This window comes from Morone saxatilis, unplaced genomic scaffold (assembly GCF_004916995.1).
Source record: "Morone saxatilis isolate NCDOM2014 unplaced genomic scaffold, NCSU_SB_2.0 Contig5, whole genome shotgun sequence".
Classification (NCBI taxonomy): Eukaryota; Metazoa; Chordata; class Actinopteri; family Moronidae; genus Morone; species Morone saxatilis.
Window position 1 is genome coordinate 14,618,632 of NW_023340095.1, and position 17,166 is coordinate 14,635,797.

Below are 17,166 nucleotides of genomic sequence, written 5' to 3' on the forward strand. Positions count from 1 at the left end.
GTCTGTACCTCTCAAATGTGTATTCACTCTCCGATCGGAAGTAGTACACGTGGGACTTGAAATGCAGTTTGAAGACGTAGTCCTTGTGGATGTTTTCAGACTCTGAGGGGATGGTGACTGAGTAACCCAGCAGAGGAAGGCTGGCCAGTGGATAATCATCCTTAGAAAAAATAAGAAATTGACACTAAATTAAAATTTATTTTGGTCAGTAAATAGTTACAAAAAAACAAAAAAAACAACCTCAAACAGATAATAAAAAAAAGGCAATTACTCCCAAACAACAGCAGAAAACCAAGCAACATAGCCAACGGTGGACGAAGTTTTCAGATGCTTTACTTAAGTAATAGTGACAAAATAAGCCTGGAATAATCACAAAATTACTTTGAGCCTGAACAGTTTTTTATAATGAAACCATTTTAGAAGTTTAGAGGGGAAAAGTCTCTTTGGTGGAGCTGCAAAAAACTCACAAACATCTGAAAACAGCCGTAATTACACACTGATTTAGTCTAAAAGCCAATAACGTTGGGAACCACTGGTTTATTATCTATAAAATTACAGATTTTTTAAAACTTTAATTCTTTTGTCGTATTAGTACAGACGTATGAATTTATGCATGTACATATTAATACTTACACATACGTATGGGTATGTATGTATTGATTTTCTTTCTCTTTGTTTGTATCACCGGGTGTAGAAAACAAAAATCACTTTTCCCTTCCATATTAACATGTTATTCCAATCATACATTTGAATAATTGTTTATCTAATCATTTTAAAATATCTTAAAAAATGTGATACACATGTTCAGTTTTTCACTACAACTGTTCCATAAATATAATGTTTTTTAACATTAGTTCTTTCAGGTAAAGGTACAAACAAAAAGCAACTTTTTTTGTTGATTCTAGCGGCCCCTGTGGACAAAAGGGGAGGTGTTTGCAACGCCTTGTTTCATTGATTTCAAGAGGAATCTGACCTAATCCAACCCCGGTGGCCGACATTATGAATACATAGAAAAAGCCAATCTTCTTGCTGATGGTCTTGTATGCTTATGCAAGTTATATAGAGTCATCAAAATTAAATTTAGACTATTTCATAACAAGTTAAAAAACTCCTTGTAGGTAGGTTTCATAAACAGTGGAGTAATTGGTTCCTAATAAGTAGATGTTTTTAACTCTTATGACTCTCTTTTAAGTAGGAAAAGTGGTTTTGTATCAATTACACATTATTTGTCTGAAACAATCAAACTTGCTTCTGAACATTAAAACTCACAGTATCTATAGCCCAAAGATAGCCAACAAAACATATTCTAGGGCAAGAAGTGAGATGAAAAATGGCATGGGAAAGGCTGTAAACCTCTGTAATGGCACAAAGATTTGACATTCAACACAGAGCTGTGATGCTTTTAAGCCCAGAGGAAAGTAAATACTTTGACTGGTGCAGAGTGAGGAGGGGAATGAATGTGGGAGAGGCTGCAGTGTGTTCACTGTTCAAGCAGAGATTGAATGTTCATCACCTGGTGAGATTTATAGAAGAACAGGCTGAAGTTGGTGAAGACCACCCAGAGCTTCTGCCAGCCGTTGCTGTTCTTAAACTTTCTCAGTAAGTTTCCTGACAGCTGATTCTACAAAGACAAAAAACAACAAGATTAAAAACCTGAAACTTTATACACACACATTCTAAGACCACCGCTTAGATTTTTGACTAGAAATGTGGATGAAGAATTCATTAAATTAAAGGATAAGTCTGATGATATTCTAGATTTACTTTATTGTGAACAAATACCCATGAGAAGCTCAAAACAGCACAAATTGATCAACCTTTCTGTAAATGTGCCAAATGTGGCTAATTTTCAACTGCAGTACTTTATATCTTCAGTAAAAACAAATGGGCTTAGGGTTTCATGCCAAAGACAGGCTCAGGAAGTCAGAAAGTATTGAGAGACGGACTAACACATTGTTGGTTTTGGTCTTTTCATGGCATTTGTTGACAGTAACAAACATACAGAGTATAGCCATCTTTGTCTATTTAAGTTCTATGCTTACTTTCTTCCTCCAAATAAACTGTAAATCTACTGTCGCTAAGAACTTTAAATGTTTTATCTTGTAATAGTTTGAAAGAGAAAGTAATTACAAACTGGAACTGAGCTGAGAACAACATGCAACAGTTTTTGGCTCCTTTGTTACATTATATTTAATGATTGTTGTGCTTCTATCATGAATTTAATTTGTTTGTATAAAAAAACCAATCAGTGTGTTATTGATTTGTACAATATGAGGCACAAAAGCAACTTATATTCCATTGTATTTTCTAAAAAGCACTTTATAACTTTTCTTCTTATGTTGCAGTTAAAGTAAACACATACACAGGGCCTCTCCTGTCTGCCTGGCTCCTTTACCTCTAGACTCCTGCAGGATTCACTAAAGGAGAGGCTCTGAACACGGTACCAGCAGATAACAGACAGAGGCACTGGTCCCTGGCCACTGGGGGGCCCCACCAGGGGGGCCTTATTCCCACTGACTGGACTAGGGTCCTCTACCACGGAGGAACGCACAGACGCATGGGGAAAAGAGAGAAAGAGACAGAGAGAGAAAAAACAGACAGGGAGGGAAGGACAGAAACACAGAGACTGAGTAGGTGAAACACAGGCATGCAGTGGCAGGGATAAACACGAAGGCCGACGGTGTGTCCAGGCAAGGCTGTGAAAAGGACGTTGTTACAACTACAGAGGAAGAGCAGAACTAGATCAGGGCACAGCTGAGTTGTAGAGGGTCCCAAAACAGGATCTGTTCTGTTAGTGTGAGATGAGGACGTTTAGCACATCTACGTACTGCTCTCTCTCTCTCTATTTATAGACGATCAGAGATTTCAAGTGCCAGGGGAGGAGAAAAAGAACAGAACCACACAGGAAAGCCACAGTGTTGAGTTTAGATAAGGACGTCACGCAGGCAACTGTTAGCCAAAAACGGGAAGGAAACAGTATCCTCACTGTGGCTGCAAATATAGCAAATAAATATCTTTAACACAGGTAAACAAACAAACAACAATAATGCAAAATCCATAAAGAGCCATCATTTGCACTTTTGGTTCCTTGCTATTCCACTGATTGACAGCTGGTGGCAGTAATGCGCAAAATGCAATAGTGTATGTATGTAAAGAATGGCTAATTTAAAATATTTTAAAGCTGCTATAACTGATATTTTTGTAACAATGCATCAAATGAGCATTTAGCAGCTATAGAGACAATTATTTCCCTTTCGAGATAGTAGTTGCCAAAAACAAAGCAAAAAGAAGAGTGCATACTGGAATTATTCACCAGTTGAACAGAAACTGCTGGATGAGTAAATGAGCAACTATCTGCCATCTCAAATTAATATGTGACGACAATGTTGTTTTTAGAACTTGTTTCTATCCACTGCAGGTTTAAATATCGACTTTGTAAATGTTTTACAAGCAAGTGAATGCACTTGTAGACCTCAAGGACGCACATAATGCAAAGTGGTGAGTAACGCTGAACGTAGACATAACTTTTGTTTACAAAAAAACCCTCCACGGGGCGCCTTTAAACATATTTTCACTTAAATGTTAAGTCCATACATGCCCAAAAGTTGCCCAAATGAACACAGGTTAGAAATTCTTTGTTACTGAAAGTAAACAGAAAAATAGGGAGAAAATGTGAATGAGCTACTGATTATATTTTTTCCCCACAAAGAACGATTTAACAACAGAGTGCTAGCATTGCAAATTGCATTTATAAAATGCATTTTTCACCCAGACTTTCTAATATCTGTTTTCTGACCTGATTTTTACCCATTTCTTATTCTATAATATATATATTATAGGTATAAAAAAATTAAAAGAATGAGCTATAAAATCACTTCAGTTGATTAGCTCGCAATAGTGAGAAATAGTTCAGATGATGGAGTGCAGCACAGGAGGATACTGTTCCCACTGAGAGATAATAAAGGTGAATTAAGGTACAGCAGACACTCAGACACAGAGAAAGAAAACAGTGAGGCAGGAGGGGAGGGGCAGGTCTGAGGTTGAGTGCTGAGGTTTGGCTGGTACCTCCACAGCTATGCTAAAGTCCACCATGGACACACTGGTGTTCCTGTGCCAGCACACGTGCACCATGGTGTTACCACGGTGAGGGGCGGGCCTCTCCAGCGAGGTGTGCGACGCCGTTATGTCGTCCTCAGACTCTGCTTCCACCGAGGTGTCCTCAGGGCATTCTGGGAAAGTCAGGAGGTTGTTACTGCTAGACAATGAGCAGGGTGATGAGGGGAGAAGGGCGCTAAAACACAGACAATGTCAGATCATTCACAAATAAAACACAGTCTTGTGTAATGGGGTTTCAGTCGGTGGGGTTTTTACTCAAAATGTAGTCAGTTGCTCTATATCCAGTTTACTTTTCACTTTTTGTTGGACAGCACTACAAACTGAAGTATACATTTGTTATTCAACTGTATGTTCATGTAGTAACTTACTGTTGTCTGTCAGATTGCTGGTCAGAAGGTCAGATGAAGGCCCATTGCTGGTTTTTGCCATCTCTATTGCCCCCTTTATGTCCTCCATCCACTTCTCCATCTCTGTTAGTGAACTAGAGTGAAAAACACACACAAATCCCGACCATTAGTCACAGCAGGAAGGCTTGGTGGTTAGAAATAGTTCATTTAACAAGAATGTCAAAAGTTGGATCGATGTGAGTTCAAGTGTCCTGCCAAATTTTACTTAAAAGACACCAAGCCACCATCTGCTCTTTTATGAGTCATCAAAATGTTACTGGAAGATTCATGTTTTTTTCCCTTTTTTGTCAGAATAAAGTGGCAATGCTAAAAATTTAGGACATAGGACTGCCTAATTTAAGGTATATTGACTGTAAATGGAAAACATAGATTAAATGATTTGATTTGTTCTTTTTTTGTTTAGTTTTTCCTGTAATTACAACTGTGATTACAAATCTTCCATATTATGTTTGCAGTACTCAAAACCTCCACCAATCAGAGGATAAGGCAGTAGACTCTATAAAGCCTGAGAGGCAAAGCCCAGGGCAAACAAAGACTGTACAGCAACAGCTCATTGTGAGGGTGAGGAACAATTCCCTCATTCTCAGTGGAAATTACACTGCTTTGCTGATAATGAATATATTCAGGTTTTTCTACAAGTTTGTCATTATTTGTGAGAACTCTAACAAGAGTTCATGTAAGAATTCTCAAATCCAAATTAGTGGACACACATCCACTTTTGGTTCATTTTAGGTCCAGGTACAAAGTGTCTTGTGTACTGCCAACCGCCGTTTATACCTTGCTGCCACCACCACCGACTGCTGCTGTCCAACCAGTGTGAAGGCGTGAGGCACGCCCCACTCATCTTCACTCTCTCTGATCTGGAAGAAGAACACGGAGACACAGAAAAAACATTAGAGAGCAGCGGAATCTAGGACAGCAAGGACCAAAATAGACAGAAAGGGAGAGATGGAGGGAGGGATGATGAAAAGGAAGTGAGAGAGAAGGACATGTGTAGTTGTCCTGTGTGTGCGTGTGGGTTGGGGCAGACGTTGAAAGAGCTACAGTTCAGCTGTTTGAGGCGGCTCATTTGCAGTAATGACAAACTGGTGACAGCCGTTTGAAGCACTTTGTGTTGCTTACTGTCATGCCATGGAGCGGCAGCTGCCCGTGCACTTTGAACTGATTGGTCGCCGTCATCCCTCGACTCGTGTACAAAATGACGTCGTTGAACTATCGCCAGAGAGGCAGGGAGAGGGAGAAAGAGGGAAAAAGAGAATGGAGATTAACAGCCTTTCAAACCAAATGCTGTTGAGTCTGTTGAGTCATAATTCTAAGGAAGCACAAACAACTTGTCATAACGGCTGGGAAATTATAAACCTGAAAATAGTGGAAGAAAAATGTTGATAATCGAGAGACCACAAAGAAATGAACAGTGAATATAAAGCCTGAGGCTCCACCCTACATACATACTTCTACATTTTGTAATTCCTTGTTTATCAAAGTTACATTTACAACAAAGCAAACACATGTGCAAAACACTTGCATGCCGTAAGACTGTCAAAGTTCTGAGCAACATGTGGTATTTTTATATGCCAAGACCATCTGAGTAATGTATAGCTGGAAAGGATAAAAGCGTGATTATTTTTCTACTGAGATCACTCAACTAAACAATTAGATTAGTGATATGACCTAATCTCAGAAAGTGGGTGTTACCAGGAAAAACATTCGTTGCTGTAGGCCTTTTCCAGACAGTTTGCTGAGGCATCCTAACCTGATGAACTCCTGGGGAAGAGAAAGAGAAAGAGAAAGACAAAGAGAAAGAGAAAGAAAAAGAAAAAGAGAAAAAATAAGGAGAAAGAGAGAAAAAGACACATATTAGACAGGGTGTCCATTTGTAAAAAAAAAAAAAAAGCAGGTATTAGGAAGTCAGATCAGAAAATCTTTTCCTGTCAATTCTTTCAAGCTCTGAACTCACCCGACCAGGGACAACAAGATTGTCAACGCCGATTAAATCCTTCTTCAGCTCCAGAAGCTTCTGGAAGTTCTCCATCTTGATTAGGCTTCCCTGGAGCTGGTCCACCACCTCAGACACATCTGCCAGAGCAGCTATGGACCAACCAAGGGGAGATTATTGGAGATGTGACTATCTATTTCTACAGCAGTAGAAGAACTACATGAGCCTCTATCGTAAACCTCTATCAGTGTGTGTAGTACCTCTGCAGTCCCTGAAATCTACATGAGTCGCTGGGTAGTGTTTGCACAGGCGCTCCAGGATCTGCTTGTAGTGGATGAGGCGGTGCAGAGGCCGCAGAATGAAGACATTCAGGGGGATGTAGCAGACCTTTTGCAGCTCAAAGTCCCTGAAGAGAACCTCCAGCCTGCGGGATGACCTGCATGCCTTCTCCAGCTCCAGCAGAACTTCAGACTGCTTATGCAGGTTTGCTGTCAGGGGCTATGGGACACAGTTGGAATACGGCACACATACATGAGTATTACTTTGACTGTTACTCTAATTACAGTTATGCAAGAGTTTTACATAGAGTGGTGCCTCACCTTCAAGCCTTGAAAGTTCTTCAGCATGACATCTCCAATGCGCTGGTAGTCTCCTTTTATGTGAGCATTAGAGCGTCCTTCCCTGAAACAGATAAACATCAGAAAGTTTTTATCTCTGAAACGTTATGGAGCCATTGTAGACAGTGAATTAATTGACTAAACTACACAAAAGCACTTAGAGCTCATTGATTATTCAGATGAGCTTCACCTCATGCAAGAAAAATCTCAATGAAGTTGGAAAGGGCTCTTAAAACTTTGAGAAAGTTTAATGAGCCGCCAGCAGGTGTCTCCCTTGAGCATGACTTCCCCTCACACAGGGTGCAGGAGTAATGGGGTGCCATTACTGGATTCATTCAGAACATTTATTAATTTGTTACATTTTAGCAGTCGCTTTAGGGAAACATATCCAGTTTTCACTTTTTAATGACGGACAAGCTTTCTAATCACGGTCACAACGACAAATGGTACATCTCTCCAATTTCATTTGAATAAGCAAAGCTTAAAAAGAGACACACGTAGTGCTAGATAATTTGCATGCACATTTGAATGTGGTTCTTATCAGGAGAATATAATACTACTTTCAGCTTTAATTTGGAGTTCTAACGATCACTAACCAGAATAGGCTTTGAAATAAAAATATTAGGTGTCTGCACTTAATGGTCGTTAATTCTGACAGGCTGACAGGCTTTATGCATCACTGCCTGCATGTCTGTGTGTGCGTGTGTGTGTTAGATAAAGCACAACATCATTAAGGAGATCAGACAGCAAAAACCCACAGGCAAGAAAATCCTGGGCCGTGGTGCAGCCTGACGGTTGCCATGGAGACGACGGCTCCTCAGGTCATCTAAAGGGACTGGGTCGCCCTCTTACACTAAATGCCAATAAATCTCATTAAAAATAAGGGGCTAGAAGTTGTGATAAATTGGACAAAAAACCACACCACAACATCTCTGGGCATGCTCTTGACCCTGCAGGGACTTTTTTTTAAATGAGTCTGGAAGTGAAATGAGTCTCACCACAGGGCCAGCCTCTGCTCCACCTCCCTGAGAAAACCTGTGTGGAACTTGTGCAGCGGCTCAAAGGTGGAGAAGACGGTGTTCTTCAGAGAGTCTGGAGTCGCCTCATCTTGTCCTACCGCACTCTGGAAAGACTAACATCACAAATACACACATGAATCAGAGTTCAAGCAATAAAGATTTAGTTTAGCTGAGGTATTTTCCAGAGATTGTAAACCATTTACTGGTAACAAAGCTCACTTTGATGTAAAATGTCAACTGTAGTGGACAAATTAAGTGTTGAACTGCACTGCAATGATTATCTCTCCAGGACATTAGTCCTGATTTTCTGGTCTTAAGCTTGTAAAGAGCTTCAGTGAAAAGTTTCAAGCACAAACTGTTCAAGATCCTAGCAACGGCAATGAATATTGCTGTGTTAATGCAGATTGTCCCAGGATACTACCAAAAGACCTTCATCTACGATTCTGCTGTTGCACTTCAGTCTTGTGACATCTCTTAAACTCTTTAATTGCCTGAGGATGAGTGGAAGAATCAATAGCTAATCATTCTCAACACTTTCGTTCCATTTAGTCAGATTGAAGTCAGACGTTGCGTGTTCGGCCACAGCTTTATTTCGCGGACATGATGGGAGAGGGAAGTGAGTTTTAGGAATAGTGAGTGTTTCTAAAAGGGCTTGAGAAGAAGCGCCAGCTGTTGTTCAGATGACTTCACCCCAAACAGCAGCACCAACCAGTTTATGGGAAGAGAGGGGGGTAAGAGAGACAGCACACACGCACAGCTGAAAAAAGAACGAGGACACGAGCCAACCCAAATATTTATGAGGCTTCTCTGAAAATCACAAGAAGAGAAAAGTGCAGCCTTTAAAAGCACCAGCAAACGATGCATTTGCTCAACATGCGTGTGCCGAAACAGAAAACAGCAGCGCTTACAGCCTCATAAGAACATCTTCCTCTTCTTCTGTTGAAGGAGCCGTACAGCATGTTTAATATCCTGTTTTCTACTCATTTGAGATATTATCAAATGAAATGGTGTCCATATGCTTGTACCCAGTGAGTGAAATCAGACTGAAATATGGAACATGCGGCTAAATCCATCCATCTCTTTAAACACAAACACGGTTTAGTATTCACAGCCTTGAGTGAGACAGATAAATACATTTCAGAGTGCGAGTGTGGGGAATGAATAAAAAATGAAATCGCATCTGCCAAAATATCCCTGTGTCACTGCCTGACTCTGTGTTTTGGCGGGCGCTCTGCAATGGAGCAGCTAACCGGAATAATCAATGTTTTCTCCCCAGAGGACAGCGCAGGAGAAAACAAACAGAGGAGCTGCATGCTGGCGAGTGGACTTGGCTTTTCTTACCACAGTCACCACCTCCAGGTCCTTCAGGTATGTCCTTTCTGTGGTCAGCAGCTCCTTGGCGATGAAGTAGGCCCGATCTGTAGGGAACCTCTGCAAAGACATCAAAACAGAGAGGAGACGGTGAACAACCGAGCTATCCGACTATGAGAAGGTCTAACTAGTGTGCGGTCTTATCAGTTGTGTTGTCTAACCTATTTGTCTGAGTAGATTTGCAGGAAAATACTCTTACTTCAGTCCCTGTGGAGAGTTATTCAGGACAGGTAATCTAGGTCCAATGCTATTTTGAGTGTATGACAGTGGCTTTGAAGCACAAGCTTGAAAAAAAAAAAACACGGATACAACAAAGCCACTTATCCGAGCGATTATTGTTGTTTTTATCCCCATTAAATCACAAACCTTCCTCCGAACCTCGTCTTCATCGTCAGTGCGAACACTGCAGGCGTCGTTGAGCAGCGGGCTGGTGAGGGGGGAAGGCTGACGGCCGCCAGGACTGTGACTGCACAGCTCCAGTGACTTCTGACCATTGACCATGCCATGGGAGTGACCAGAGGACGCAGACAGGTGAGGGCTGTTGGACACCACTCCTGCACGGGGGTCATTCAGCAACCAAAGTGAAGGGAGAAAATGAAAACGTGAGTGATTCAAAAATACATAAAAACACAACAGGAAACCAAATCTTGGAAAAAATAGCATTTGCATTCACCTACTTCAAGTCTCAGATGGGTGAGTTTGGCACAGAGAATGTATATTAAGTCAAAGATATAATAAGTTAAAGTAGATGATTAGTTATATTATAGATTAGTTTGATTATAAACTGTATAGCCTTGGTTTTTGGACTGATGGTCAGACAAAACAAGACATTTTGAAGTTCTCACCTTGGACTATTTTATGAAATTTTGTCAAACTTCAAAGACACTAGTTTTAATTAATTTTGATAATGTTGGAACTTTCCAGCATTCACCCAACATGGGAAACTATCCAGGGTATACCCAACTATTTATTAAGTATTTACAAACAGTTTGACCTAGGATCAGTCTTCTTCTGCCACACAGGAAAACATAATGAGGTCTAGCTGGGGGGGATCTGCCTACAGAAAGTGAAATATCAGCAATGACTCACTCTACGGTCCAGACAGCTCTGGCAGTCTTTGTGCCACGACAATCAATACGCAAGCTGAGACACATACTGCAGGATGATCAAGAGAAATAGCTTACTTATGTCATCTGTACTGACATTCACAAAGCTTACTTACTATGTTTTAGCTGCAACTTGCCCACCTCTCCCTGCTGTCCCCTGGTGTGTCGACACAAAGCATGTAAACAGTGGTTACATGGACACAAACCAGTGCAACGCGTGGTTGTAACTATCTCTACGCACCAGCACAACTCTGGGGAAGATTTACTACAAACTCTACAGAGGATAGGAGTGGAAACTATACTGTACATCTACAAGATTGCTACAAAACAGGAGAGGAGAGAAACTACAGTATATACACAGACATTCAGCCACCAGCACAACAAATCTACAGGGAAAATGGAAGGAAGGGGGGGGGGGGGGGGGGGGTTAGAATCTACACCACAAGTTCTGGGGTCTCAAAAAGAAGATTCAGAAAAATCTCACTTCATAAAGGTCATCTTTATTGACTCTAAAATAACATATATACATTGTTAAATTAGTGTAAATCTTGAGAAAAGCAGCATAAAAAGGTCAAAGCCAGGTAAGCGTCTAGGGGGAGACTATGAGTAAGTGAATGAGAGACAGAGAAGTTAAAGTGCAGTAAAGGAAGTGAGAATTGATGCAGACTCAGGCCTTACCTAATATTAAATATAAAACAGATCTTTATGGATGTTAAGGTTCTGAATAAACAGCCTCGTGACATTTATGATTTTGTTATTGCTGTACTGAAAACACCAGTTTAAAGAGGAAACATATGCATTATTCAGTCCATTAACACAAACCAGTTTTACATAAATGTACTTGTAGTAGTGACACAGTGAGCTGTAGGAACACTGTATATTAAAATGCTGTTTTAAAATTCAGTCCCTAATCATACTTGAGTTTCTAGTCTTAAAATCTGCTCTAACATCACATTCTCCAGTTATACTAAATCATGAAATGACTGAGAACACTACCTGTATATTAAAAACAGTACACGCAGAGAGTAGCGAGGACAGAACAGCATGATGTTGTACCACGCCTCAGTCCTGGTTTGGAAACAAACCCTGAAGGACACCACTGGTTGAAAAACACTCACAAGTCTCACCCACAGACCTGGGACTTTCAAAGTCAAACGTTGGATAGTTTGGACTTAGATTACCACATTACCACATTTTTCAGACCGGTATTCGATCTGCTCTAAATTACTTATTATTCTTTGTATGGCAGAGTGTCATTCCAGGTCTATGGGAGAACTTTGTGCACCAGAGATGGTTCCCTCACTCTGCAGTGATCCAGTTACTCCCAAAAATAAACATATCTTCTTTTAGGTTTCACAGTGCTGTACTAATATATGTCATGCAGCTTTGACAGTTTTGCCACTGATAATAATAATAATCAGGAAGCACGTGCACAGCAGGTGCTTGGTAACTATATAATCTGCCTGAAACAACAACATTTCTGACAGCGCTGTCTCATTTTTCATTTATTCTACATAGACAGGACAGCATTCTGAGACTTGTCTGGAGTTTTTTTTGGCCGGAAACAAGCTGAGAATAAGAACATGGAACAGAGGTCTGGTGACACTGTGGTATGTGATACAGTCTGCACCTGAACCTTTAGACCACTGGGGTGTCCATGGTGGTCGTAGGTTGACCAATGCTGTCCAAGTTGAACACAAAAAGTGGGAATGACTGGGAATTGGGTAAAGATCGGTAATTTTCAAGGCTTATAGGGAATATATATCTATCCTGACGCACACACACAAATGAAACCACAAAATCTCACTATGGTTATGCTGCTTGACATCAATGCTAAAATGTCTGAGAGCACCGCGAAAGCAGTCGACAGTGATGGATGAGCCAAGAGAGTGTGCTTTGAGATGTTGCCCTTAAACTGCCTTTCACACTTACAGTACACACGTACACAGTTACTAAAACCTGCTTCTATTTTCCGGCATATTCCCATGCTCCAGTCATCCTTAACCTGATGTTCTATCTGCTCTGGAATAATTAACCGTTAGCTGGATCATTGCAGGGAAGGGAACCCAGTTACTGGTTCATCTTGCCTCTTTGCAGCACACAGGCTGCAGTGAGACAAAACTAGGTTTACATGCAGTCACAGCTGGGAAAAAACAGAAAAGAAATGACAGTTTCATGCTGACAGACAAGTGCTTACATTGGACAAAGAAATAAAAGAAAAAGAACAGAAACGTGATACAAAGATCATCACTTTCTCAAACAACACAAAGAAACATGATGGCAGGAGTGCAAAAGAAAAGTGGAAAACTGACCAAAAAAATAAAAGTGCAGTGCTATTTTGTTAAGAAGATTGAGAACTTTGCAATCTTCGAAAAACTGAAGAGGATTTTGAGGACACCAAAGCTGTTGGAGGACTTAGCTTGATATCAAATTACTGCCAGAAATACTCGAGCATGAGTCAAGTGCAGAGGGGGATGTCAATAGTGAGGATAAAAGCCATAAACTGTTGTGGATTGGCTAAACTACCACTGCAACGGACATTTACCTTCACCTCAGCCTGTCCAAGCCCCTGCTAGTCCTTCTAACTCTATTAGACAATATTAGCAAAAATACTGTGAGGTTATATTTACTCGTGTTGTACTTCTTGCTGATTCCTACCTGCCTCTGTGAACAAAACATGACAGAGGAATGGAAGTTTCTGTTTCAAATTAGCAAAGAGCAGAAGGTACTGTAAACATAAACAATATTAATACCAATCAGATGTTCAGAACTGGTATTTGCAGTATATTAATTAGTTTCCACTTCCACAGCAAATACTTCAGACAGAACAATCACCAGCCAGATGCAGCATCAAGAGCATCAATAAATCAAACAAGACGGCGGGATTATTCCCAATAAACGCCTACAAAGTCAACAATTACTGCCACGATGACACATTCGCTCGTCTTTTAGGCCTCCACGATAGATGTATGTGTACAATGTCTGTAATGCACAAAACTGTACAAAATGTTACCAACTTAATCTAATAGAAAGGACAATAATGAAATGACATGTGTATTTCCCTATTGGAAGTCATAAGGCATCTGAGACATAGAAAGCATTCAACAACTCACACTGTTGTGGACTTTGTTTTAAACATCCAATAAATGCAACGTGAGAAAAAGTGCAACTGTAATACTCTTTCGTCATTCTCAAGTTTAAAACTTTCATGAACAGAGCCATTAATTCTCTGTAGTCTCTGTAGTTTCTTTTATTAATTAGTAGCTATTTAGTGTTAAATCCTGACATGGCACTTGTGTATTTCGGCAGGGACATGAAAGATAAAACCTCCTCCATGTAACAATTAAAAAAACCCTGAACGAATTCCTTCCTTCGTGAAATCTCGCAAAGAGAAGAAAAGTGCTTCCAGTAGGTAGTGCATTGCTTAAGAGGAATACTGTGAACATGGAGTGTGGAGTTTCGAGTCAGCCTCTGACAGAAATAATCTCCCACAGAACACTGCTTTTCTTACACCATCTGGACCCAAACTAAATCGTTTAAACTCTCTAGTGGAGAAGCCCTCTAACAGCTGAAAATCTGTCCGCCATCCTCATCACTGAAGGCATGGCATCCGTCCTCATCTGCCTCCTCATCAAGCTGGAGGCTGCCAAAGGAAAACTTGTTCCTGGGTATGGGGGAGGTGGAGTTGGCCTCCACTGGATTACCAAAAACCAGGGGGCTGCTGCAGTTGCCCCTGTTTGTCTCTACCTCAGACTCACTGGACTCTGAACCACTGGTGGTAGAGCAGTCATTCATTTGAACCGCTCCCACATGTGTGACACCGGCCTGCCCTAAGCGTTTCTTCCCCAGACTAGCCCTGGACCTGCCTGGTGCTGAGAGGCCATTGGCCACCATGCGGCGCTCAAGAGCAGCCATACGCTCAGCCCGAGACAGGACAGGACGGGATTCGGGCCCTGGTGAGAATGTTCCCTGGTTTGGGTCTGTGACAGAGGGGTGACGCACTTTGAGGGGCTTCTGTAAGCGAGGAGAGCGGCTTGGGATGGGCGAGAATCTGCCCTCCTCGAAGTGAAGGGGAGTTGAGCTGTAGCCGTTCTGCTCAGCGTAACTGAGGGAGCTTGATTGATGGAAGGTGTCCATGGCAGGACTGGTGGTTCTTGAACCAATATGTGGGACTATTAAAGGGCTGCTGCTATGCCTCTCTCTATTATGGCCACTGAGGTCCGCCACAGTGCTATGGACAGGACTTTGGTCAACCTTTTGGTTTGACTTCTTGAGAGATTTGTCTGAATCATAACTCATGTTAAGCAATTGCTTAGAAGAGGAAGAAGGGGACTCCCTGTACCGCATCCTACCAAGAGAGTGCTCCTGCTGGGCCTGCAGAGCCCCATTTATGCTCCCAGTGCCAGACCCGCGAGGGAGCAGAGCCTGCTCTCTGTAACTGTGATTCAATCTTATTGCCTGGTCCCTGCCCAAGTTATATTCACTATTTACATCACTGCAGTCAATGAAGGGGATGAAAGAGCAACTGCCTTTAGCAGCCAGAGATGCTGGACCTGTACTCAGATGTTCTGGGTGGGTCGGTCGTGTTGAGCCTCTTGTCTCATCCATCCTGGACACAGACCCAAATCTGTCATCGTGGCCGTTTCTCTGGTGTGACGGGCTCGCCCTCATAATCCTCGAGGCTGAGGGGTCTTCTGCACTGACCAACACCGACTCTTTCCAATGACGCCGAGGAGGAGAGTCTAGTCCAGGAGCACCGCTCTGTCAGAAAAAGACAGAGGCAGAGAATTAAAGCATTTAAAGATTATATTTTATTCGTGACCATGGTTAATTAGATTACTAATACTAACTAAAAGCTGGAGTTTTTCATTACTTTACTTTATTACTTTTTCATTTACTTTATTCATTACTTGACTTGGAGATAGCTTGTGGAGATTTTGACCACCTGTGGGGCCATCCTCCTGGCACTGTTCTTATGAGTGGGTTTGTTTCTTGTTCTCTACTAGTATACGTACAGTGTATGCACATGTATATGCAGATGCATTCGGGGTCCCAATACACATTTCTACTGACCGTTTTGCAGATCGATAGTTAAGGGTCGTCCACAATAACTATAACAATACCTTCAGTGAGCATCCACACTGATGAACAACACCCCCCTCCCTCCTCCAAGCACACTGCATGCTCTAAATGTGTCAGCAGCTTAATAGGAAAATGGTTACTCATGACCTGTCTGCTGTACTTTGCGCAGAGTTGTCGTCTTTGGTAAGAAAAGAGGACATCATTAAGGACTTCAGAGACTGTATCAGCAATAAAGATCGCTCTGCAGTACGTCTCAGGTAAAATTTTGTTTTTTTTTATGGGCGATTTGCAGCCTTATATTAGGTTACCACAATATCGCTTATCAAAACGCTCTGAAAGTGATCCCAACAATATTTTTCACCACTTTTTGTTATAGTTCTGGTGTGGACTCCGCCATCTACTTGAGTAAGAATGATTTTTAAAAAGATATATTTATAGCTATTATTTTAGTTATTTATTTTTGGTGTGGACGGCCCTTAAGGGGTTGGTAATGTGCCAATAAACGCAGTAATACTGTAGTAATAAGGCAGGGAGGACGGTGGGTGGGTGGGTGTTAACATGAGTTTGGTTGTACATCTTGGCAGACTTAGACAGTCTTGCAACCATCTCATTCACAAGTGTGTTGTAGTTTGGGTACTATTGTATGCTATATACATAAAACCTAATAGGCAAAAGTAAAAATGCTGCTGTAGATGCACTGAAAAACTGAGACACTCACTTCTGTTGGCACTTCATGGTGGCGCGGAGAAGGCAACGGCGACAGGCGGCTGTTGTGTTGGACCCGACTGTGTTTCCTGGCAGACAGGATGTTGAAGGTCAATGTTATACAGTCAGAGTACCCTCGCCTAGACCAAATATGTCAAACATGTATGCAGCCTTTACCTTTCAAACGGGATCTTTTTAAACTCAGACTCCTTCACATAATCAATCACCTGCTTCTGTGTGCGACCGCTGCAGAGACAAGTACAGGAGAGATAATAATGAGCTATTCTGAGAGAGCTGGAGCAGACTGTTAAGTGATAGGGAGACGCTGCTGTGTGACTGCAGTCCTGACAGAGGGCAGCTTTATGATGCAAACTCTTCTCTACCTGAATCTGAAGGAGGAGCCTCGTGTGAAGAGAACAGGCTTGGGCTTGGGCTTAGGTTCCTCAAAGAGGCGGAAGAAGGCGTGGTATTCGACACAGATCTTCCAGAAGACTTTACAGCAGTCTCTGCTGGCCATTAGAAACTCCAGAGTGTCCTGATATGAACTCTGGGGGACACAAAACATAACTTACAACACCAAACAATTATGGTTTTTTTTTTGGTTTTTTTACAGTGTGATTCAGATGGCATAACTTACATTTAGATCTGGCCTCAGCTTGATAAGAAAGCGTTTCCTCTTGAAGCTCAGTTTACGCACTTTAGACCAGTTGAAGGCATTAATCTTTGTATGTCCCTGCAGTAATGAAGAATGAATTTGCAAAATATAGAACATTTTCTACCACCAAACACATTTATTTATTGAAGTAA

General features: G+C 41.5%; 1 protein-coding gene across 1 annotated transcript in view; it reads right to left on the reverse strand.

The window, feature by feature from the left end:
- Window positions 1-17,166, reverse strand: part of LOC118339390 (FERM, ARHGEF and pleckstrin domain-containing protein 1-like) — a 52,139-nt gene that overhangs the window by 1,296 nt on the left and 33,677 nt on the right. Inside the window, exons 9-26 of the mRNA XM_035676996.1 lie at window positions 16,997-17,092; window positions 16,743-16,906; window positions 16,537-16,605; window positions 16,373-16,448; window positions 15,126-15,333; window positions 9,833-10,020; window positions 9,437-9,526; window positions 8,075-8,208; window positions 7,059-7,140; window positions 6,720-6,957; window positions 6,481-6,611; window positions 6,219-6,287; window positions 5,646-5,735; window positions 5,301-5,383; window positions 4,485-4,597; window positions 4,066-4,229; window positions 1,514-1,621; window positions 9-160 (exon numbers count right to left, since the gene is read on the reverse strand). Of these exons, the coding sequence (XP_035532889.1) occupies window positions 9-160; window positions 1,514-1,621; window positions 4,066-4,229; window positions 4,485-4,597; window positions 5,301-5,383; window positions 5,646-5,735; window positions 6,219-6,287; window positions 6,481-6,611; window positions 6,720-6,957; window positions 7,059-7,140; window positions 8,075-8,208; window positions 9,437-9,526; window positions 9,833-10,020; window positions 15,126-15,333; window positions 16,373-16,448; window positions 16,537-16,605; window positions 16,743-16,906; window positions 16,997-17,092 (2,255 nt within the window). The remainder of the gene's footprint in view (window positions 1-8; window positions 161-1,513; window positions 1,622-4,065; window positions 4,230-4,484; window positions 4,598-5,300; window positions 5,384-5,645; window positions 5,736-6,218; window positions 6,288-6,480; window positions 6,612-6,719; window positions 6,958-7,058; window positions 7,141-8,074; window positions 8,209-9,436; window positions 9,527-9,832; window positions 10,021-15,125; window positions 15,334-16,372; window positions 16,449-16,536; window positions 16,606-16,742; window positions 16,907-16,996; window positions 17,093-17,166) is intronic.